The 23,459-nt window shown below is 40.1% G+C and overlaps 1 protein-coding gene and 1 long non-coding RNA gene across 3 annotated transcripts; one reads left to right on the forward strand and one right to left on the reverse strand.

The window, feature by feature from the left end:
* Window positions 1-10,125: 10,125 nt before the first annotated feature.
* On the reverse strand, window positions 10,126-20,343 carry nfyba (nuclear transcription factor Y, beta a). Of its 2 annotated transcripts, none has more exons than XM_042510929.2 (7): window positions 20,205-20,343; window positions 17,919-18,012; window positions 17,684-17,814; window positions 15,806-16,003; window positions 10,944-11,022; window positions 10,740-10,819; window positions 10,126-10,618 (listed from the first exon to the last, which is right to left on the reverse strand). In XM_042510929.2, exons 2-7 carry the CDS (start codon window positions 18,010-18,012, stop codon window positions 10,586-10,588), a joined length of 615 nt encoding a protein of 204 aa, XP_042366863.1. In that variant the 5' UTR covers window positions 20,205-20,343; the 3' UTR covers window positions 10,126-10,585. The 2 variants fall into 2 exon arrangements, with proteins under 2 accessions (XP_042366863.1, XP_042366864.1); XM_042510930.2 differs by lacking the exon at window positions 20,205-20,343 and adding an exon at window positions 19,899-20,170.
* A 675-nt stretch (window positions 20,344-21,018) lies between these two features.
* On the forward strand, window positions 21,019-23,452 carry LOC121961589 (uncharacterized). The gene is made up of 3 exons (XR_006107058.2): window positions 21,019-21,124; window positions 23,056-23,128; window positions 23,315-23,452. It is a non-coding gene; the product is annotated as an uncharacterized LOC121961589 (long non-coding RNA).
* Window positions 23,453-23,459: the final 7 nt, after the last annotated feature.

The following is a 23,459-nucleotide window of genomic DNA, read 5'->3' on the forward strand; positions in this document are numbered from 1 at the left end:
GGGCCAATCGGTTGGTGCAAAGTGAAGTTATAACAACTTCCTTTTTGGTGGCGTAGACCACGTTGCCATGGCAACGATGTTCATGAAAAGCTCTGAAATCACAAGCAGGCATCTTCAAGGTATCAACACTTTTATTACCAAGTTTGAGCTGAATATGGGCTGAAAATGGGTTTTGGGCAGATCAAATGATGTTTGGCTGAGTAACAACAACTTCCTGTTCCATGGCGAAAAATCAAACTTGGAAACCAAGCCACGCCCACATGGTGTGAAAAAAAATTCAAATTGAATAACCTTTGATGTCACATGATCTTTCATTTCAATGAAAGTCGCCGATAATTTCAATCCAATTCAGTTAGATATTTCATTTGGGGTGATACTTCCTGTGGCCAGTAGGTGGCGCTGGAGACCACACAAAATGTATGTTATCTTGGTCTACATCATGTGTAGATCAAACCATGTAAATGTCATTCATCCAACCCAGTCACAAGATTAACTGATTCACCTTTCGGGTTCTGACTTTTGGCCAGAGAGAATAAAAAAAGGATTTTCTAAGATTTTACAAGCAAGTAGATGAAGTCATTAATTGAGGAAATAAAAATAATCGGCAGGTTAATTGATTACGGAAATAAGCCCTTTAATATTTAAAGTCTTTCTTTTTAACATGATTTATGATTAGCATTTTTGTTTAATTGTGATCTTGTGACATATATTTGTCAATATAAGGTACAGTCAGCGGCCAGTTAGCTTGGGGGGGTGTATTACCGTACACTATATTAAACTATATTGGACCAGACTCTGTTGATAAAAACAGTAATTATATCTCACATAACATGGGAGTTGCTGGTCTACCACTGCTTGGAACGGTTAGATGCTGATTTGTGTGACTTTGGTTTAACTGAACAGACCCTTCAAACACCAAAGTCACACAATAGCACTGACCTATAGAGGCAACTGCAGACCAGAAGCTACTATGTTCAGCGAGCACAAACACTGTTTTTGTCAGAGCCAGAGTCTGGCTTTGAAGAGAGCATTGAAAAGTTTCAGTTGTTGGAGAGGGTTTTCTGACCGAGAGCTAAAGCAGTGAAAATACAGCGTACACATAAACTTATATTTAGTTGTTTATTCATTTTTGGTGGCTAACATACATTTTGCTGCTACCCTCGCCCACAGCAGTATATTGCTTAGCTTCATTGCCAGTACTCCTGCCTGCTTCTTCAAACTGCTATCTAATGGAGGTCCACTGACAAGTGTCACATACAACCTCACTTCAAAATATGGGTTATATTATGAAATATCCCTCTACTCTATATTTAGACTTCTTGAAATTAATGCTCAACTCAACGGTGTAGAATTTTAAAAAATTGGAATTTGGGGCTCTCCAGAGGAAGTTTCAAAATTAGATTATTAGCCAAGAGGTCTGTCTCACGGTCCTACCAACAAAAGTTTGTGCCATTAGAGTGATTACAAACATTTGATGATTTGCTTTGACTCTGTCACCTTAGATGGCCGTAAGAAGTAAAGTCAGGTTGTTTTACATATTGAGTTAAAGGAGTTGAATTTACATAAAACTGAACTTGCTTAAAGCTCCTGATTCCCGACATGTCATTAAAAGGGTATTCTGAGGGGCGTCCGGCGGCTCAGTTGATAAAGCAGGCACCCCATGTATGAAGGCAGTGTCCTTGTACAGTGGCTATGGGTTCAATTCCAGCTTGTGGCCCTTTGCTGCATATCACCCCCCTCTTTCTCCCCCTTTCACGCTATCAATCTATCCTATCCAATTAGGCAAGATGCCAACAAAATAATCTTTTTTTAAAAAAGGGTATTATGAGCATGTCATTTAAGGGATTTTCCCCAGGCAGTATACATGTTTCATCACAGAGTACATACAACTGACTGGTGCTTCATGAACCCTTAACTTAGTTCCAGCTAGTGTTTGCAGAAACCAGAGAGACAATATCTGGTGGGAACTTCCTTGGAGAGTATCCAGCCATAGTAGAGTCACACTGAACCAACTCATGAGATCTCTGCTTGAATTATTGTCCTTTATCCTCCATTCTATCTCTCCTTCTCCTCCTGATGTGTGTTTGGCTTGGCAGACAGTATGAGGAGAGGAGAGGAAACACAGAGGAGTTAGCAACTAAATGCTCGTGAATTGTGTTTTTGTCTGGCATTGTTTTATTCCCTGCTGGCAGATTTGGCAGGACACCAGGTGTAATCTCAGTTAATGACAAAGTGAAAAAGGCTGGTCATTCAAAAAAAGTAAAAAACTTAACTTCTGAGCCCCTCCCACTTTGGCTTGTCATGCTTTTGTCATTTTCAGTAAAGTTCTGAGTGTGACTTTGCTGTTCCAGTCCCCGGACTACCTGGCCATAGGTGTGCACGAGCTGGCCAGTATGAGTGAGAGGAGGATTGGGAGACTGGTGAACCCAGCCCTCAGTGACCTGCCTTTCTTCCACATCCAGGATAGAGGGTTGAGCTCTGGCTTCATGATCACACACTGCACTGCTGCAGCCTGCGGTGTGTCTCTGTGCTTCTGCGAGATATTGACTATGTCATACTAAAACCTCTCAGGATTGTGAACTGGTAATCTATGTGCCACTGGTTCCTGTTTTCTATTTCAAAGACAGGACCTTAAAGCACCCTAAACTCACATAAACGACTTCAGATACAAAACCTATCTCTGTGGACATGTAGTCATCTCTATTTATTTTATTCTTTGTCCATGTGTGCAACTGGAGGTTGCATTTTTGATAACACAGCTTAAAAATTAACCTGGCTTTCAGTTATAAAAGTGAAAGTTCACTCCAAAATCAAAAAGACTATTTAGCAGAATTAGAATCCAGTTTTATTGCCAAGTACATTTACATATACAAGAGAACAAGATGGTGCCCTGGATTATCGCCTCGCATTGTTTTGTCTATTGTTTTATACACCGTGTGTACATGGCATGTACACATGCTGTACATGCCATGTACACACCATGGCTGTGTTGTCTGTAGACAACACAGCCATGGTGTGTACATGGTAAATAGCCATGGTAAATAGCCATTCTGCATCCATGGACTGTGTGGTACTCATCCTAATTATGACCTCTTTGCCCAAACTGTAACCGCCTCCAACCTTGATGTGGCAGTGTGACAAAAACTAGCCAATCACAGCACGGAATGGAATTCATAATAACACATTGTATGCATGGGAGGATCTGCAATTTGAAATTTATTTAAGAAGGGACTATGTACATTAATCCACATGTACACAAATGTAAATGCACCCGAGTTAGCTGGGGAGCTAATAAGTTTGGATGCTTCAGCAGCCACACTATTGTTATTGTCTTTATTGGGTGTGAAAACTATCCTTCATAGTTTTTGAAATATTCAAACTTGTTTGAAAGTTTGTAAAAATGCCAATTTCAAGATTTAACATTGGTTTCTATGGGATACAATGTTCAACCTTCAAAAAATCACCTTTTTTCAAGCATCTTAAAAACTCTTCTCCTCCTCCATACTTTCATATTAAAGTTACATTCCACCTTTAAAATATTCCACATCATGTCTTTCATATAAATATGATACAACTTTTCAATATCTTTGATAGCTTTTGAAATATTCAAACTTGTTTGAAACTTTGTCAAAGTGCCAAAATCAAGATTTAATATTGATCCTTATGGCAAAGAATGCTGACAGCTAGAGTGAGGACACCAACTGGCAGAATGCAGACAGCCTCCCAAACATTTCTTTTTAGCTTGCCATGGCGTCTACAGCTTTTGCTTGTCACACACCATCATTGGTGACAATATATTAACAGGCGTGATCTTTCTAATAATGTGACTTTGGAACCAATCAGATTAACACAGTTCCTACTGTTGGCTAGAAAGGAAAAAGAAATCCACCAACCTTCCCATATAACGTTATTCAAGAAATCTCTTTAGAGCAGCAGTCCATGCCTCTCTTTAACCTCTGCTCAGTCTCACGTTACACTTTTCAGACACAAATGTGCACAGTTATGTTCCCCTGGATGTTTTCTCTCTAACAGTATATGTCTGAAGTGTCCTGGAGGTATTGTCATCGACTGAGGGCAACTTGTTTGAGAGTGGATGTTCACTTCAAATCTCTGACATTAATCCAGCACCTCACCCAGCAGTGACTGTTACCACGGTAACCTGTGGAGCCTGCTAGACACACCAACATTCTGACTCAGACACAGACACGCACACACAGGGTTTGGCACATTCTACAGACAAAATCAAACCTGTTGCTCTGTAAGCAATTTGAACCTAAACCAACACATTTAAGACACTATTCCGTGTATTTTCTGGATATTATTCAACATTTTAACCACATTCAAACTAATTAGACTCCTCTACACACTTCAATTCCTATTTTTTCACCATCTTAAAAATGTCAGCTTTTTTTAACAGGCTTTCAGATCTTTCACATGATGAAAGAACGTTTTAATGACATTCATGCTAATTAAACTCCTTCATACTTTGTTTATCTATTGATACTACTTCACCAGCTTCTAACAAATTCAAACAAGTATTGCAGTGTAGCGTCAGCTTTTCAGCAAGCTTAAACATATTCTACAAGATTGAAATCATTCAAAATTCTAATGACATTCATCATAATTTAACCTGTTCAACTTTTTTGGGGTATTCATACTACTTCACATTCAAGTCATTCAAGCATCAATTAGCCCTTGTGGCCAATTAAAGTTGCCAGTTAGAAATTAATGATCCATTTGTGGGCCCTTGTGGCCCCTCAGGTGGACAGGGCCCTTAATTGGCCCTTGTGGCCTCTTAGGTGTCTTTGTCTTTGTCTGTTTCTCTGTCTGTCTCAAGTACTGCTCCTTGTAGTGATAGAAGTACTGCCATCTTCTCTGCTTCCACAACTACAACTACTACTATGGCTAACACTCATGTTACTAATACTACTAGTACTACTAGTACTTTTTCTCCAGTACTTTCTGGTCAACTGCTACCCCTGCCTACTTCTTCACTTTAAAGCAGTTCAGTTTAATTTCTGCCACTTTTTCAGATATTTCCATCAATTTTTAATACATCTCTGCATTTTCAGCAATTTATTTCTTCATTTTCAAACATGCTCTCAAACTGATTTTTAGCTATTAGCATCCACACGCATGTTCCGCAGGAAATGCATTTTCTAGTTCTTCTAATTTTACCTTCTGTATGTTTTTTGTCTGCTTACTACTTCCACATACTTTTTTGCTATTTAAACCATTTAACTATCAAAATGTTCAGCTTCTTTGGGAATCGACTGCTATGACTTTTCTCATTTTAACTCTTTAAACTCTTCCAAATATTAAGCATTTTCCAAAATGTTTCTCCCATTTAAATGAATGGGGAAATTTTTCAAATTCTCTCTCACCCACTTCAATTTGAAAGCCTACTGCTTCAGCATACTTTCATCTAGAAACTCCATTTAAACTTTTAACAGGTCCCAATCCCAGCTCTTTTGTATCTTTTACAGTTTTTCTGTTTTTGTGATTTAAGTTTTATGCTCTTTTCAGACGATTTCTGCGTTTATAATGGAGTCAAATGGAGACGGAATGTTGGAGGTCAGAGCACGTGACATCACTAACAAGCTCCCGCACTCTGGATATCTCTGTCTCTGCTCTTTCACAAAAATTTCTCAAAGTCTTCTGCTGCCCACAGTTTAAGGTCTTCATACACAATTTCTAATCAGAACGTAGGCATTTTTGTTTTCTTTTTACCTTATATGTCCATTTAAGCAATATGCTTAGTATTTGTATGCCTTTTCTGCCTCAGAGCAACGAGATCGGTTCCTGCTCCCATTTGCTGCAATGTTAATTTCGCTCATCAAGTTTGAGCAAAACCCAGATGGAGGGGCATTTTAAAACTGTTGTATCTTAGTCATGTTCACTTTTTTTCTACACGTGTGACGTACCAATCTCTTTAGTAACAACTCACAGTGCTCACTGTCCACATATTTTTACCGCATTGCATAAAATGAGGTCTGCAGGGTGTCTTTTTTAAGCAGTCTTCGTCTGTCTTTTATCTATCTGACCATGACTCCGAGCTGCTCTCTGCTGCTCCTCTCTCCACTGACACAGGTGGGCCATTAATTACCATAGCAACGGTTAATGACACACAAACACAGTGCCATGCTGGTGCATGCGTGTGTTCCTCAATACACAGATGCCTCCTATAGTTAACAGATTCAAACTTCCAGACATTTTAAGTTTGGAATTACTTCCTCGTGTCACTTTCAGACACACGGGTGCTTCTAATTAGCAGGTCAGACCTTCATCAGCTCCTGTTTACTGTCACTGTCTTTGTCTGTTTCTCTGTCTGTCTCTCTGTCTGCCTCTCTCTCCATCTATCCTTCTGTCTCTCACTGTGTGTGTCTCTGTTAATGTGTCCCTCTCTCTCTCTTTTTTCCTCTCTGACTGTGTCTCTGTCTTCCTGTCTTTCTCTCTTTCTGATACTTTCTCCTTCTGTCTTCAGCTGTATCTTTCAGCTTCAGAAACCTTGCAAATGTCAAAATGTTATGCTCTTCAAGGACATTTATGCCTAAAATATTAAACCTTATTTGACATCAACTTCTTCCTTCTTTCATTTCTGCCAGGTTTTCAGATATTTCCGTCAATTTGTAATACATCTCTGCATTTTTTAGCAATATATTTCTGCATTTTCAAACATGGACTTAAACTGATTTCAGCTATTAGCATCCAGAGGCATGTTCCGCAGAAAATGCTTTTTCTAGTTTTCATCTGTAATCCCCTGCCTGATGTTAATAGGGACCCCAAATTAATAATAAGAATACAGTATGAGGATACAATATATACAATGTTTAAAGACAACCTTCGAGATAAAAAGGCACACAATACAGTTAAACATGTACATATTAAGCATATACAGCACAATTTGACAATGTTAGTGGATAAAATTAAAAAAGCAGATAATGCAGGTACAGTATGAGTATAGTCATTTGCTATGTCATGAGACAGTGGGCCCCTGGGCACAGCTATGCTAAGGGCCCCATCATACACAGATTTTGTGGTAGTATTGTGTCTCTTTGGTCGGTATGCATCTTTATGTGGTTTTGTTTCGCTTTGTGGTCATCTGGAGGTAATCATGTGCCCCTTTTTGTAATTCTCAGTATTTTGTGTCCTCATAATTACTTTGTATCTCCTTGTGGTTGTGCTGTGTCTCCTAGTGGTTGTTTTGTGTTTTTGTAGTCATTTTGTGTCTCACTGTGGTTGTTTTGTGACTCCTTGTGGTCATTTTGTGTCTCCTTGTGATCGTTTTGTGTCTCTTTGTGTTGTTTTTGGTTATGTAGTGATTGTGTGCCTCCTTGTGTCTGTTTTGTCTCTTTGTGGTCATTTTGAGTTTGTTCCTGGTCAGTAAGCGTTAATTTGAGTGACACTTATCAGGTTATTGCCTGGGGGTCCCCGACACTGCCAAGTAGGCCCGCTCAGTAATCCATCCATGGTCACAGGGATGAGTTTAAATAACCAAAAAGCTGCAGTGTGACTATTCTCTCTGGGGGTGCAAATAGACACTCCCAGTATAAATTTTTCCTCATACGTGCGGTGCTGTTTATCAGTTTAGTTTGAGTGTGAGTTGCTGAGTGTTGGAGATATTGGCAGTAGACATGTAGTTTAATGTAATGGAATTAGATGGCACTCGACTTCTGAGGCTAAAGGAGCCAAAAAAATTCAATTAAAAAAATTAAACAGCAACGTCTCTTTTTAGAAATTATGACCTGGTTATCCAAGATAATCAACTATTTTCTTTCTACTGATCAAGACCTGTATCATAGCACAGAGGGAAGCATGAAGAGTTTGCAGTCATGCTTTGCAGAATGAACCTGATAAATGTTCATATGACTACTTACAACACAATGCTGAGTACTCCCTTCACAGATTGAGACTTCTCAGCTGCAGTGTGTATTATCTGTGTATATGAACTATCCATCTCTGTAGCGTCAGAGAGTAAGGCTCTGAGCCACCCATCCTCCGTCGACTCCCTTTCCACCAATGCAGCAACAGAGGATCGTGTGTCTATGGGTGGTTGGGCTGCTTGCAAAGGACTGAGAATGGTGGAGTATGTGCAGCAAGCTGACACCCCACAGACCCTCATACATGACCACCATATGTCTCTGGCAGCAAATCAACCTATGTGTGTGTGTGTGTGTGTGTGTGTGTGTGTTGCAGTGCTGGCCATAGAGCTATTGGTTGCCTGCCAGGCTCTGGAGTTCCTGCGTCCTCTGAAGACCACCACTCCTCTGGAAAAGGTCTACGAGCTGCTGCGCTCTGTGGTCAGATACAGAAAATCAACCTAGGGCAAAGGGACACCTGCTGACCCTCTTAGAGTGGGGCTGTTAGCCATTGCTCATCCGAATAGAGTCAGAGCCACCATGTTGGACACAGTCAATCTGAAAGCACTGCCCACTGGCTGGAGCAAACTTTCTCATTTCACAGTTAAACAGTACACTTAATTGTAGTTGAATTTTGGTTTTCTCACTTCAAAATGAAAATCTGTTGGCCGCAAAGAACACAGACAACTCTGACTGGTTGTTTACCATCCTGAGATTCGAGCAAATTAAATTAGAAGCAGTAGAAAGAGAAGGGGGGATTTTTTTTCTCATGTTATAGTGCATTGATATACAACTTGCTTTGCTTGGGGTGGCCAGGGACCAGTAACCCCGTAGATTCATTCATTCATTGTCCGTAACCGCTTGTCCTTGCAAGGGTCGCAGGGTAGCTGGAGCCTATTCCAGATGTCACTGGGCGAGAGGCAGGGTACACCCTGGACAGGTCGCAAGACTAGCACGGGGCTGACACATAGAGACAGACAACCTTTCACACTCTCAGTCACACATACGAGCAATTTAGAGTCACCAATTAACCTGACCAGCATGCCACTGGAATGTGGGAGGAAGCCAGAGAGCCCCGAGAAAACCCACGCTGACACAGGGAGAACATGCAAACTCCACACAGAAGGCCCCCCCGTCCATGGTCTGAACCTCACCCCAATCCGGGTTCAAACCGCCAAGCATGTTTCTAGGATTTTAGGATGTTGATATGATTTTAAGACATTTCTAGTATTTCAGGACATTGGGGTCTTAGCTGAAACCTCTGTCGGGGATCCTCCAACAGCACATTTTTGGATCAACAAGCTCTATTTTGATGCTGTTTTATGCATTCGGCACCTTATGGATACTAAAAGTACAAAAACAATTCCCAGTGTGAATCACTTTATTTTTATTGTGAGTTAGAAAATGTTTGGGGGACCACCAGGGACCCTACTGGGGGCTAGATTTGGCCCTCGGACACAAGCTCAGTTTAACTGTTATAGAGTGTGGATGTACTGACAGTTTTAGCAACTATAACAAAACGTTTTCATAGAAGTTATCAACTGTAACTTTTATCAGTATTCATGACAATTTAGATAATCAGTTCATTTGAAAATTATCCAATGTATTTGATATGTATTTGAGTCTTCCTGTCTTTTACAGCTGTTTTCATGTTAACACTGGTACTGATCAAAAACTACTTTTACTGTGATCAAAATAATTATTTCTACTGTTGTCTTCTATATGAGCAGCTGTCAAATATCTGGCCAATCAGTGAAGCCACCAGTCACAGTCCCAGGAGTCTTCCATTTGATGTTGGAGAGTAGGTTAAGTAGGAGAGCAGGGTTAAGGTTAAGCAGAGTTTTGCTTCCTTCCTCGAAGCAGGAAACTTTCCAGGTCCTTCTTATCAGAAACACAGCTTGAAAGGCATATCATTTTATATGAGCACAATACCACAAGGATGTCCTCACTAACCCTTGTCTGTCTAGCCCCTGGGACAGAGACCGCATCATGAGTCCTGACTCACACACTCGTCAGACAGCAAAAGGTAAGACTGGCCAAAAACAACAGATCTACCATTCATTCATACCATTGATGACTGTGATGACTTGATGGTTTATGTGTTGTTTTCTGCTTGCAGGTGTGGACGACAGCTCAGCCATACATGGACAACTACAGGAAGAGGCTGCAAACATGACTGTCAAGATACTCCACACAGCTAAGAGGAAAGCTACATGCAAACTGGGATTATTTCATCTGACAAATAAACATGGGGACACTTCAAACATCACTTTTGAATTTTTATTCAAAGGATTGACATAACATTAAAGCACATGGTAAATTGTGTTAACTTACAAAAGAGCTGCATGATCCGATGTGACAGTAACAATGTGGCGTCTCTCCGTTCAAACAGAGAAGGTCTTGAAAAACAAACATCCGAATCAACCCCCCCCAAAAGCCATAAATGCATAAAAGCAAACACATTAACGCACAGACAGAATTCCACCACTAAATCATGTAATAAGACTAGCCTTTAAAATAAAGCCTTCATTTCCAAGCTGGTTTGGATGCACTCCAAAACAATTGGTACCTCACAACTAGGAACTACACTTTCTACTCAACAGGTAGTGATTTCTCTGTACATGAGGGTTTCTGTCAGCCCTTCTCCCTTTCCGTCTGATAACCTTCAGGGTCAGAGGTCATCTGGTGAGCACAGGCCTGGTAAGAAGCCACTGCATTCAGCCTCATCATGAAAACTGGATCTGCTGTACAGTGGGAATCTACAACACAAAGTTTATTCGAAGGTTTTTAGTCTGATCTAGATTACTACAGGAACTGAAAATTGTGATGCAAGCAACAAATCCAGCAGGTGATGTGCTGCTGCCTCAGTGTGGCTTTTACCTGTTGATATGAGGTGGTGTACACCATGACGTTTTGCTGCTGGCCGTCTGCTGTGATGATCCCAGCTGGCAGTGGATTTGCTGAAAAGGAGAGAAATGTTTTAATAAGACGGAACTTCAAAAAAACAAAACACAGTCACAGAAACTTCAATAAATACATGTCAAAAGACGTGGAATAAAAACAAACTGTTGCACTGATACTTACTGAAGCTATCGTCTGTGAGTTCATCTCCCAGGCCTTCTCCCACCGCCACTCCAGGAATCCCCTTCTCTCCCTTCATGGCCTGGACAGACACCACAGAAGCAGAAACGTTACACAAGTAAGCACATCTGGAACACAAGAGTGTGGTATCCACTGGAAGCTGCCTGACTCCATTCACATATAGAAACATGTTACATGTAGACTTTTTTTTAAAAGATAAAAAAGAGAAAAATAAAAGAGAAATAAATAAAATAAACAGAATTTCTTTTAATTCATAAAAAAATAAAGATAAAATAAAATGAAAATAAATTTTAAAAGATAAAAGAGAAAAATACTATTCATGGTAAAGCACTATAATAAAACCAGCTTCATTATAAGAAGTTAGAAACAACATTTCAAACAGTGTTTTCTGATTATTTTAGCATATTAATGCCGAAATCTGATGAACAGTGATCAAACGAAGTGCACGTAAACCTTTAAACAATTCGACACAAGTTGTGACTCAGCCCATGTTCTGCACATGGTGCTTTTAATCACCATGTGCACGATTAATATTAGGGAGTGGCTCTGTGAACAGACAGCCTGCTTTTAGGCCATTTGGATTATTATAAAGACATATAAAGATATAGATATTTGGGAAGAACTTTCAAGTGTATTATGTAATCATATCAGTCAATCAATCAATCAGCTTCTCACATTTGGAATTTGCCCTCTCCCATTGTCCTTCTGGGGTCACATTTCTCCCAATTTAGAGCCCCTCGACAATATGTGTACTCTTTATGGGAGACCAGGGGTCACGTCCGCCCCAATATACGAAAGAGGGAACCTCGTGGATACAGGTTTAAGCTTGTGTGTTCACTTACACTCAATCAGGTGGAGGAAGCACTAAGCGTAGTGATGTTATGTACCACAAACGAAACAAAGGAAGAAGACAACTGAGACAAAACAGTTGATAGGGTGATAGAACTGAACTGTGCTGCTGTGAACTGACCTGGTTATCATTATGTTGGCGGTCAAAACAAACAGGGTGTACACTGTCTGTGGTGTATAGTCCTTAACCACTGTGTCCTGTGTTTTATTGAACATCCAAGGTGCAGACAATTAATACTGAAAATGCACAGAAATATATATTTTGCCTGAAAGGGCTACAGACTACGCGCTAGGTGTGTGCGCGTTTGGATATTTGAGTGCAACTGTGGCTGCACATTCCTGTCTGAATTAAAGTAACTAAGCCAAGATATTAATTTTACTATTTTCAACAACTGACAAAAACGAGTAAGCACGTGTTTGTTCTGGTGCTGCTCACATTGACACAGAAATGGCTTAACTCAATCAATAAACCCATAAATAACTGCTGGGTAAAATGATCATTCTTGTCACTGTGCATGACACTTTCAGTAGCAGAATTGCAAACACTGAAATTACATTTGTTCTCTGCAAAAACAAAAAGAAGAAAAAAAAAGAAAACCGAATACCTACCCGATTAATGAATGCTCAAATAGCTGAATATTAGGGTCCAGCCCTACTACACATCAGTGTGGACTTATTACAACATTCGAATCAGGTGAATACGTTGGTCTCATGTGATTGGTTAGGGGAAATTAAATCCGCTCCTCTCTCTAACAAGTTGACAGTGCCCTCTGATTACAGGCAATGACTTCTGATTGGACTGGAATCTAAACCTGCTCTGAACAAAAAGTGATTTTGCCCGAGTTGCAAATATAAATGCTGAATGGTAAACCAAAATTGATATACACAAGATCAGAGTTAGAGGGTCACTGACTCAATAAAACGACCTCTGCACAGGAATAAAGGTACTGTCAACCGACAACCATTATATTATGTTTTAATATTTTGTGTTACTTTTATAATTCTACACATATTTTTACATTTTAGTACTATTTATTTCATTAGCAAGTTTTTGTTTTTGTCTTGGTCTACAGACTGATTTGATCTGTACTATTCGTCTTGTCTTAGTCCTGTGTTGGTTTTGCATTGCTTCTATTTCACTTACTATTGACGCTTTTGTTTAATCTTGACTGAAATGACCAATTATCCATGTTTTTTTAATTGAAAAAAATTAACAGATTGAAGGAAAAGAGGAATAAAACTGCAAAAGAAAAAAAGCAGATCACAGACATGTAGGGCTGCACCTAACAATTATTTTCTATCAATTAATCTATCGATTATTTTTTCAATTAATTGATTAATCTATCGATTTTTTTATATTGATTTAACTACTTTTTTTGTATTACTTGATTAATATAACAACGAATTTACAGAAAATAACATTTTAAAACTTGTCATACACTGTAGGGCATTATTCCCCAACAAAAAATAGCCCAGTCCTAACTGGTAATCTGTGTTTTACAGTCTGATATAAAGTCTCTCCAAAATGAAATTAATGCAAGAGCTTGTTAAACTCAAGTAAAAGGGATGTAGTGCAATCTATATTTAGCTATCCAACAGCAAAATAAATAAAACGATGTAACATTCAAGACACTTAACAAAACAGTTACTCTTTGATACAGTAACAAACCTCAAATCTAGCAGTCCAACAAAACATCTTACAGTAAAATAAGTGCAATTACACTATAACTTTTCTCTAACAGAAATAATTATGACTAGTACATTCTTTCTGCATCCAAATAGTCCAGCCTTAACTGGGCCTTACGGCATATCGCTGCCTACTGATATGAGTGCTGTATTTTCATATTTCTAAGCACATATTCCACTCATTTATGAAGTTATACAAGCTCCTGCACAGCTGACAATCCCATCCTGTAAATGTTTTGAAATAAAATGCATTGTATCAGCAAATGATGGCATTCTGTCCGCAGAGACACTGTCAGATAGCTTTTGTTTTGAAAGGGAAGCAAGGAAGTTGAGGTAAAACAAACATCTTTGTATTTCCTCATCTCGAGTCAACAAACACGAGCGTCACACGTAAAAAGCCACTGTTTGTCTAGATGTGCTGCAGCTGACAAGCAGCTGACATGCGCCTGACAAGCGCTGCTCGGGCGAGCAGTGTGCACGCTCTAACTTGATACATGAACGCCGAAACCAAAACAACACGTTCTGCGCTGCTCACAATCTCATGAGGGGCGCTGTGTGAAACGGTGCGACGTGTTGATGCATGTTATGTGAATCGACGTATTCACGTAATCGATTAGGTCGCCCCAGCCCTACAGACATGCCATAAAACTAAAGTCATTTAAAATTGTAACTTTCCGGCTTTAAGAAACACTAAAAGAAATCAAGAAAAAATTGTGGTAGTCAATAACAATTGCTTTTTTTAGATCAAGACGAGGGAAAAAATGGAATCACTCAATTCTGAGGAAAAAATTATGGAATCACCCTGGAAATTTCCATTTCCAAAACTAACACCTGCATAAGATTAAATCTGTTCATTAGTCTGCAGTTAAAAAGGAGTGCTCACACCTTGGCGAGCTTTTGCACCAAATGGATTGACATGAATCATGGCTCCAGCAGGAGAGATGTCACTTGAAACAAAGGAGAGGATTATCAAACTTCTTAAAGAAGACAAATCATCACGGAATATTGTAAAAGATGTTGGTTGTTCACAGTCAGCTGTGTCTAAAATCTGGACCAAGTACAAAAAACAGGGAAGGTTGTAAAAGGCAAGCATACTGGTAGACCAAGGAAGACATCAAAGCATCAAGACAGAAAACTTAAAGCAATATGTCTTGAAAACAGAAAATGCACAGCAAAGCAAATGAGGAACAAATGGGTGGAAACTGGAGTCAACGTCTGTGACCGAACTGTAAGAAACCACCTAAAGGAAATGGATCTACATACAGAAAAGCTAAACGAAAGCCATCATTAACACCTAAACGGAAAAAAGGTTACAATGGGCTAAGAAAAAGCAATTGTGGACTGTGGATGACTGGATGAAAGTCATATTCAGTGATGAATCACGAATCTGCATTGCTCAAGGTGATGATGCTGGAACTTTTGTTTGGTGCCCTTCCAATGAGATTTATGAAGACAACTTCCTGCAGAAAACATGCAAATTTCCACAGTCATTGATGATATGGGGCTGCATGTCTGGTAAAGGTACTGGGGAGATGGGTGTCATTACATCTTCAATAAATGCACAAGTTTACGTCGACATTTTGGACACTTTTCTTATTCCATCAATTGAAAGGATGTTTGGGGATGATGACATCATTTTTCAAGACAATAATGCATCTTGCCATATAGCAAAAACTGTGAAAACTTTCCTTGAAGAAGGACACGTATGGTCAATGTCATGACCTACAAATAGTCCTGATCTCAATCCAATTAAAAATCTGTGGTGGAAATTGAAGAAAATGATCCATGACAAGGCTCCATCCTGCAAAGCTGATCTGGCAGCAGCAATCAGAGAAAGCTGGAGCCAGATTGATGAAGAGTACTGTCTGTCACTCATTAAGGCCTCAGAGACTGCAGGATGTTATAAAAGCCAGAGGTGTTGCAACAAAGTATTAGTGGTGTGTTGTAGTGTTTTTTTTCATGATTCCATATTTTTTCCTCAGAATTGAATGATTCCATTTTTTCTTCCTCGGAATTGAGTGATTCCATAATTTTTTCCCTCTGCTTGATCTAAAAAAGCAATTGTTATTGACTACCACAATTTTTTTTCTGGATTTCTTTTTGTGATTCTTAAAGCCAGAAAGTTGCCATTTTAAACGAGTTTAGTTTTGTGGTATGTCTGTGATCTGCTCTTTTTCTACAAAATTAAATAACAGAATGAACATCCTCCAAGACTGGTGAGTTCATAATTTTTGCCAAGGGGTTGTAAGCTTACAGGTGTTACAGCAGTCGAACTTTCTCTGCTTACTTGGACCATAGTCATGTCTCACCTCTCTGAACTTTTGCAGGTAAAGCTTCAGCGGCTCCACGTACATGTCGAAGCCCAGCGTGGACATGGCGAACAGGATGTCCTCCCCGTTGATGGTCTTCCTCTTCTCCTGGTGGCAGCGCTCGCTCGCCTCTGACGTGATGAAGCTGATGAACTCACTCACACACTCCTGCACACACTCCTTGGCATCTTTTGCAATCTAGGATACAGGAAAAAATGTACCCCAAAAAGGAAAGGAAAAGGAAATTATGACCAATTGCATCTGACAGCTGTGGCAGTAAACGCACACATCAGCCTGACGAAGAAGAAAAATCCTTGTGAAGCCCCACAGACAAACATTTCTCTGTCACACAGGATAAACAGCCTCAGGCTTCTGGCAGTAAAGAACTGTTAATCATGTTTTCAGTTATCCTGCAGCTTCTGCTCTTTGTACTAAGTGCTACCATTTTTATGGTTAGGTGCATCCTGTCCACCTGTGAACATGCTGCAAACAAAGAAAGACCGAGAGAAAAACTTTTCCTACACTGAGAAAGAAGTTATTATGAGTGAAGTGCAGTTGAGAAAAAAAAAATGTTCTTATATGAAACCATCATGAGGTGTCTCGTCCTCAAATGGCACCTTGGCGGGAGTTTTAACAGACTGAGTCAGGAGGAAATATGCCAGCCCTTAGCTTGTAATACATGTTTTAATGTTCCAGAATATATATTTTATAATATACAAAATGTAATATAATATAGGCCTATTTTTACTGTACAAATTTGGGTTTTTAATTAGGCTCGAGCCTGAAAGTGAACATAAGAGAGCACAATATAATTGTAAATTGAGAACCATTTTCTTTAATCACAGACAGCTGATGGGTCCCAGCACACTAATGATTTCCTTTCACTTCATGAGCATCTGTGATATTGTCGTAATGTTCTGTGAGAACACATACAGCCAGCAAATCATCTGTCGTTTCAACAGGTCCAACGAGTTCCTCCACAGCTAAAATATAGTCAGATTTTATCTGTAAGGCACCCATTATTGAATCAGGTTTGTCATTTTAAATAGTTAAAGCTGAATCACCCAGTCCACAAACGTCTGTTTATGGCATTTTACTTTGCAGAAAATGAACTAAAGGCTAAAGTTTGCTTTGTTTATTGCCACTTCATTCTAATATTTGAACATCACCATGCCGAATAATATACATGCAGAGTTTGACACTAGAAAGTGGCTTTCACATTCATCTGCTGAGGGGTAGTGTTTCTCTGTGCTTTGTTTGCAAGGGGCCAGGAGTTTTCTTGTAAACAAACAAAAGGCATGTTTATATTCAGCGATCTGTGTGTAACAGTTAATGTGGAATAGCAATATTAAATGTATTTTCTTTCTCATAAAACATTTGCAGAATCCATTTTTCAAATCATGGAAATAATGGCTGGTAAATATTGGCCATATTCACCAGCTAGCAGTCTTCTTTGCAGTCTTGGTGAGTGCTTTGCAGCATATCTCTGCATGTTACTGCTACCTGTTGACCAGTGGAATAGAATGAAACCACTGGCAGGATTGTGTATTGCATCGCTTTCTGGCGCATGTGTATGGACTTGCGTCCTTGTGTGCATGCATAAGAAAAACAGAAAGAGGACCAACTGGAAGAAAAACTGCTGAGCAAGTGCTACTAAGGTCAAAAACTCCACAAGCGGTGTTGAAATCTGAGTGAAAGGCATGTTCATACAAGCAAGAATTTGTGACACCGCAATTAGTTTGGAAGTCAATCTTCGTCAAATATGGTCTTAAAAAAGGTCTGTTATGCTGTACTCCACTAATTACCACTGTTACAATAAATGCAACACAAAAAAGCACACAGAAATCTTGTGCTCCTTCTTTTCTTTTGCTCACTGACCTTTCCAGTCTGAGGAACAGCATTCTTCATGATGCGAGCCACATTGGCAATAGGAAGATAGATGTCCTGCTCCCTGAAGTTCTCTTTGATGCCGCTCTCATCGTGGTCATTCAGATTCTCCTCTCCATCATCTACAGACAACAAACGCACAGACAGAATCAGCCCTCTGTGACCTGAGCGTAAACACATTGCTGACAGTGGTTTTCTGATGATCTACACTTCAGCCTCTTCTCACCATCTTGAGACTGGAGGACGTAGTGACCGGATGCCATGTACTCTCCAGTGATGCCCAACTGGGAGGCGTCGGTGGTCGAGCTGTCTCCGTCCATCTGCAACACAAACACACAACCCAGTTCAGCATCTGAAGCGTTTGAAATAATCTGCAAAGCCTGAATGTACTAAGTGTCCAAGTTTGACTCAAAAGAGCATTTACAAGCCTCCTACACACAGCCTCCTTCAGGGGTTCTTTTTCGGGAGTTTTTCCTTGGGTGATGTGAGGGTCTAAGGGCAGAGGGATGTCGTACACTGTAAAGCCCTCTAAGGCAAACCATGTCTTGTGATAATGGGCTCTATAAATAAAACTGACTTGACTTGACACACGCAAGCACAGGCACACAAACAGTTATCAAAGAGCATATGATCTCCTTGAAATGCAATGACGTGCTGTTTTGGTAAAGCTAGAGCTTTAAAATTAAATGAATAATGACAACTCGTGGTTCTTCTCTGTAGCTTCACTGTGAATTCAACACTCTGGCAGACTGACCTAGATCATCTGAAGCATGGGGAACTAAAGAAACACTGAAAGTAAATCACTTGTGGGTGGATAACTCTCATACAAATAAATGGCAAAACCCCCAAACTGAGGAAAATGCTCATTTGATGTAATACCTTAATGCCTAAAAGTAATCCTGCGCTGTATCATCTGTTAACCTTTTGAAACCTGGAATGACATCTTTCAAACATCTTTTACAAGTATTTAAACCCTTGAATCCCTATGCAGATTAGAGCAATTTCTTTCAATAACATAGGGAAAAAGGCAATGAGCAACTTGGTAAGCCATGCACCCCAAATTGCAAGACATTAGTAGATTTAGACAATTGTTTTTAAAGGCAAGGGAAAACGTCTCCGGAAAATTTAAGAGCTACAGAAAACCTTTATTTCTAATGTTCACAATCACAGATTTTAAAATTATGTTAAGTTATTATTATTTTGAAACTTTTTTTTCAAGGTCATCTACTTGTTTCTTTGATTATTTTTTTATGATGTTCAGGTAATTTTCTTGTACTTTTTTGTCAATTTAAGGGTAATTTCTTTCTTTGTTGCTCATTACCTTCTACCCATATTTTGAAAGAAATCAAGCTAAATTTCTCATATTTCAAAAGGTTAGGCAATATTTTCATATGGAAGCTTTTAGCCAAAAATAGTTGGAAGAGGTGCTTTGGCTATTGTGATGGGCTGCTCTTCTGCTGTTTTGTGTCCTCTGCATCTGCATGTCTAAACAGCAGTCTGCTCTGAGCAATGATAATGATAAATGATAATGAGCCAACGGGAAGACTTTCACAAAAAAATGAACCAAAAGTGTGTCATGCTTTAATTCTCATTGTTCAACGAAAGGAAGTAACGCTCGCTTCGCAGCTGACCTCAACATCTGGCTCAATGACTGGGTCTGGTATTGAGGCAGTTGCCTTCAGGTCTGCAGCGTTTACCTTACGCGAAGGTTTCCATTTTTAAGACACCGAATAGATGTGTAGTCTATTTTTGAGGACGGTGATATTTTCAATGGCTGACCACGAACGCTGTATGAATAACCCCCCCTCATTTTACATGCAGTATGATATAATGAAATGTGTTTTCGTGCTCGGGGGAAGGGAAATTTGGTACGACAACGGGGGAGCAACCTAGCGTTAGTCGTGTTGGTGCAGTTAACATAGTATCTAAACGTTAAACAGAAACCCGCGCTGGTTAGACAGCTGCATACCCGCGGTGAGCGCAGTGTAACATTACGTTTGCAACACATCCATTACGTCGATCTGTGTTTAACGTCAGCTATCGTATGCTAACTAGCAAATTTTAACGTCGGTGACATATTTTGCAAACGTTAGCTGTCGAGCCACAAATTAAGCTAGCTAGCTAGCTAGCTAGCTAGTCAGTCTGATGGCCGCGATACAACTAATGAGCTAAGTATAGTGAAGAGAGGCGTCCAGCGGGCAGTTACCTTCTGTAGTTAACCTATTCAGGTACAAAGCGTCCCCTGAATACATTTTCATTGTAAATCCACTGCAGCTCGCGCCTGCACATCTCGTGTCGGCCTGTTCTTTGTCGTACACAGAGGATCCAGACGTGGCCGGGGCCGAAATCTTTAATAGTCGTTTGTAAAGTTTAGCCCGCTGGATAACGTTACTTCCTGATGAGCAGCCCTCATTCACTCAGACAACAAATAAAAAATCAGACAGAGACGGACATTTCCATTCGAGCTAACGAGAAATCGGTTAGCAATCATTGGCCGGAGCCAGACACAAACCTGCAATGAAGCCCTGGTTGGTTACCTTCCTGAGACGGCTGTTTGGTTGGACAGAAAATGGCTGCGAAAGGACCAGTCCCAGCGCGCAGCCGCGGCTGCACTCCCGCCGCCGGCCAGCAGAGGGCCGCGCTGCGTTCACGGACTCTAAGCAAGCTCCTGCCTAATCAGGTTGACAGTAAATCAAGCCATGTAGCCTTTAATGTGAAATGTCCAACATGGATTGGGACAATTAATTTGGTAGGCGATTTTAAATGTTTCGAAATGTGTAATTTCGTTTCTTTAGTTTAACCATCCACGCGAATACAGAGTAACTGCTTTCTGAGATGACGGAGTGAAGAGAAAACACAAATTCGATTTGCGCAACGTTTTGGGGTTATTCTGCATTTTCACAATTCCTACATTCAGGGTTACACGGAAACGCATCTCTTCCAGCCTGCAGTTTTCTGGTAATTGTTGCTTTCTCTGTGCCCCGTGCTCCTACTCACTGCTTCCGCTTCTGTTCAAACACGATTCGGGTTGTTTCAGCAAATGTTACCGTGGACACAGAAACTTTCCTCCCGGCCCGCCCTGCTGCACCGAAGGACCAAATTCCCATAGAAAGCTTCTTCGGGACTTCCGTTTAAATGCGGCGGGTTATGTGTAGAGAACTGTTGAGCTAAGTGAGCACTGTTCACATTTCACCTCAGCCATTTTTGACATAAAGAAGGTAGGCCGTGTTATCGCAAACAGCTTTCCTGGCAACACAAGTCCGATCACTGACATATCTGTGGTGTTCCATACGGTGAGTTGGGTTTATATGCTGTGCCCTAGATGTTCGTGCAAGACTCCCCCGAGGAAGCTGCTGAGGAGTCAGACTGAAGTTTAGATGATATTCGCTGGTTGTCCACAGGATGTCGCCCTGCCCCCACAAAATCACTCAGGTAGAATTTAAAGTCACGAAAAGTCTAATGTCGGCAATTCAGTTTCAGTTGTTTATAGTTGCTTAATTTCAGTCCGCAGATTTGTTTAAGTGATAAATACCACAGTCGTTTTTTTTATCATTTGAAGTGATTTCTGTCAGTGACTTGATGCCATACGATAAGCCTTTTTCTGTTGAAGACAAGACTTCATTAATCCCACACCAAGGAAATTCACCCGTTACAGCAGCTCAAGAGTCCGAAGACGAGAAAAATGTAAAAAAAAACCCCCCCAAAAAAACATTGGAGTGCAAAAGATAATAAAATTTACAAAATTATATATATATACATACACACACCCTTCAATTATACATACTGTATGTTTACGATTGATCGTGGCACAGCATAACTGAAACACACGGGGTGTAATATATCTACTGTCAAAATGTAGAAATAGGCCTACAGCTTAAAGTACAAGGTAGATTTATTTGTCATCCTTTAAGTTTGGACCAGACAGCTGAACAATTATAAATATTATTGCACAGTAAAAAAATCGCACGTCATGTTACACATTATAAATATTAAAAATATGATTATGTAATTATACTTTGTGAATAATAAAGATAGTTCAAAGGTAGCTGCCATGTTGTGAGTGATGGGTGTAAGTGACAGTGTCTCAAAGTTTAAATGTTGAATAAAGTCCATCTGGGCAGGAAACACACACACATGCACATGTGCACACACACACAACTTTTTTTTGCAGTGTGTTGTTGTAAATAGATCTTTTGCACTCAAATCACTTTTTTTTGCGTTTTTCTCTGCCTCTGACTTTGATTTTTGGCATACTTTTTTTCCAGGTCTCATCCAAAGACAGAAGTCTGAATGTTCTATACTACCTGTGAGTTGATGTCTTGCGGTGCAGTCCACAGTTAGCCTGCAGTGAGTGGCTCAGGGGCCAAAGTCCCTGTCACTGAGGCTGTTTGTAGCTCAACACTAACAAATAATACATCATATGATATGTCGCGTGGCATGGTGGTGTAGTGGAGACGGAGAAATTAATTAGTGTTGTCGTAAAAAGCGTCTCTCCGTATTATTAAATATTATTTGGATCAGCCCTCTTTAAGGCCTAATGCTTTACAGGGATGCATCTGAGCCTGGAAAGTTTGCATTTGATTGTTGAAAAGTGACTGTATTTTTTAAAATTGGCTACAACTGGTATTTTTGCAGCCTCTCTTGTGTTTTCAGAGCTTTATAGTGTGAGAATGAGTTTCATAGTTCATAGTTCATCTGTCTGGTCCCAGACTTTACCGTCTCTACAATTTTCTGTCAGCGATGTCAGAGCCGCAGCAAGCAGCTGTCTTGGACCCGACCTACTCAGCAGCAAACACCAGGGTGACAGCAGCTCAACGCAGAGGAGCATTTAGCAGCTGCAGAGGCAGATATTATTTTTGAGAAATTAATGGAGATCAGAAACAGAGTTAAAAGAGGCATAGGTTGGTAGGGTGTTTGTAGGCAAAACATCAACTCATAAAGGATTGGATGAAGACTTAAATATCCAGATCATAGAAGTCTGACTGTTACATAGTATGTGATTTTGAAACTCTCAGTTTATTTGCATTTGTATCTTGTACCTGTTCGCAATTCCTTTGCTTCACTCCCAGTGGTTAAAAGACACTCCACTAACTCACCTTCATAATTACTGCTAATCTGGTCAATGAGCACACACTTTGCCAAAGCACAGCTCAGATAATTAGCATATTAATGTGCTTTATGGTAATGGTTGATTTGTGATCAGCTCTAGAGGAAAGTGGAAAATGAGATGAAGGGGCAGGAGCTGGGATTGTTGAGAAAGACAAATGCTTAACCTGTTTCAATATTTAATTCCCCTTTTCTCTCCTGATGTCTGACTCTGTCGCTCTCATTTATTCTGTTTTTCTCTCCTGTCACTTCTTCAGGAGGCTGTGGGGTTGAGCAGAAAGGTGCTTATCCTTGACCTTGCAGCACCCTTTCCACAGGGCACCAAGAGAGGTGAGTGTTTAATTCTCAAAGTCTGAACAGTCGTGGTGATTATGAATCATTGCTCCTCTCCTCAAGTTTGCAGATTCGTTAGGTTTCAACCACTGTGTTCCTACTGAGGTGTATTGTTGCTTGAATTTTTGTCAGAAATTCTTTTCTCTCTTCTCATGTTGTCTTTGCTGTCATTTTTGTCTTTAGTGTCCGGCCCTCTGCTGTCTTTTCTTTTCCCCCGTTTTCCTTTTTTGTCAGTTCTCATCTTCACTCTCCACTTTCTTTCTTATCTTCTCTTTTCCTCTGATTTCCACCAGAATTGGGAGGTTCCAGTCTCAACACAAGGTCCTCG

The sequence above is a fragment of the Plectropomus leopardus genome, chromosome 22 (assembly GCF_026936395.1).
Source record: "Plectropomus leopardus strain MGB_pleo_1.0 chromosome 22, ASM2693639v1, whole genome shotgun sequence".
Lineage (NCBI taxonomy): Eukaryota > Metazoa > Chordata > Actinopteri > Perciformes > Serranidae > Plectropomus > Plectropomus leopardus.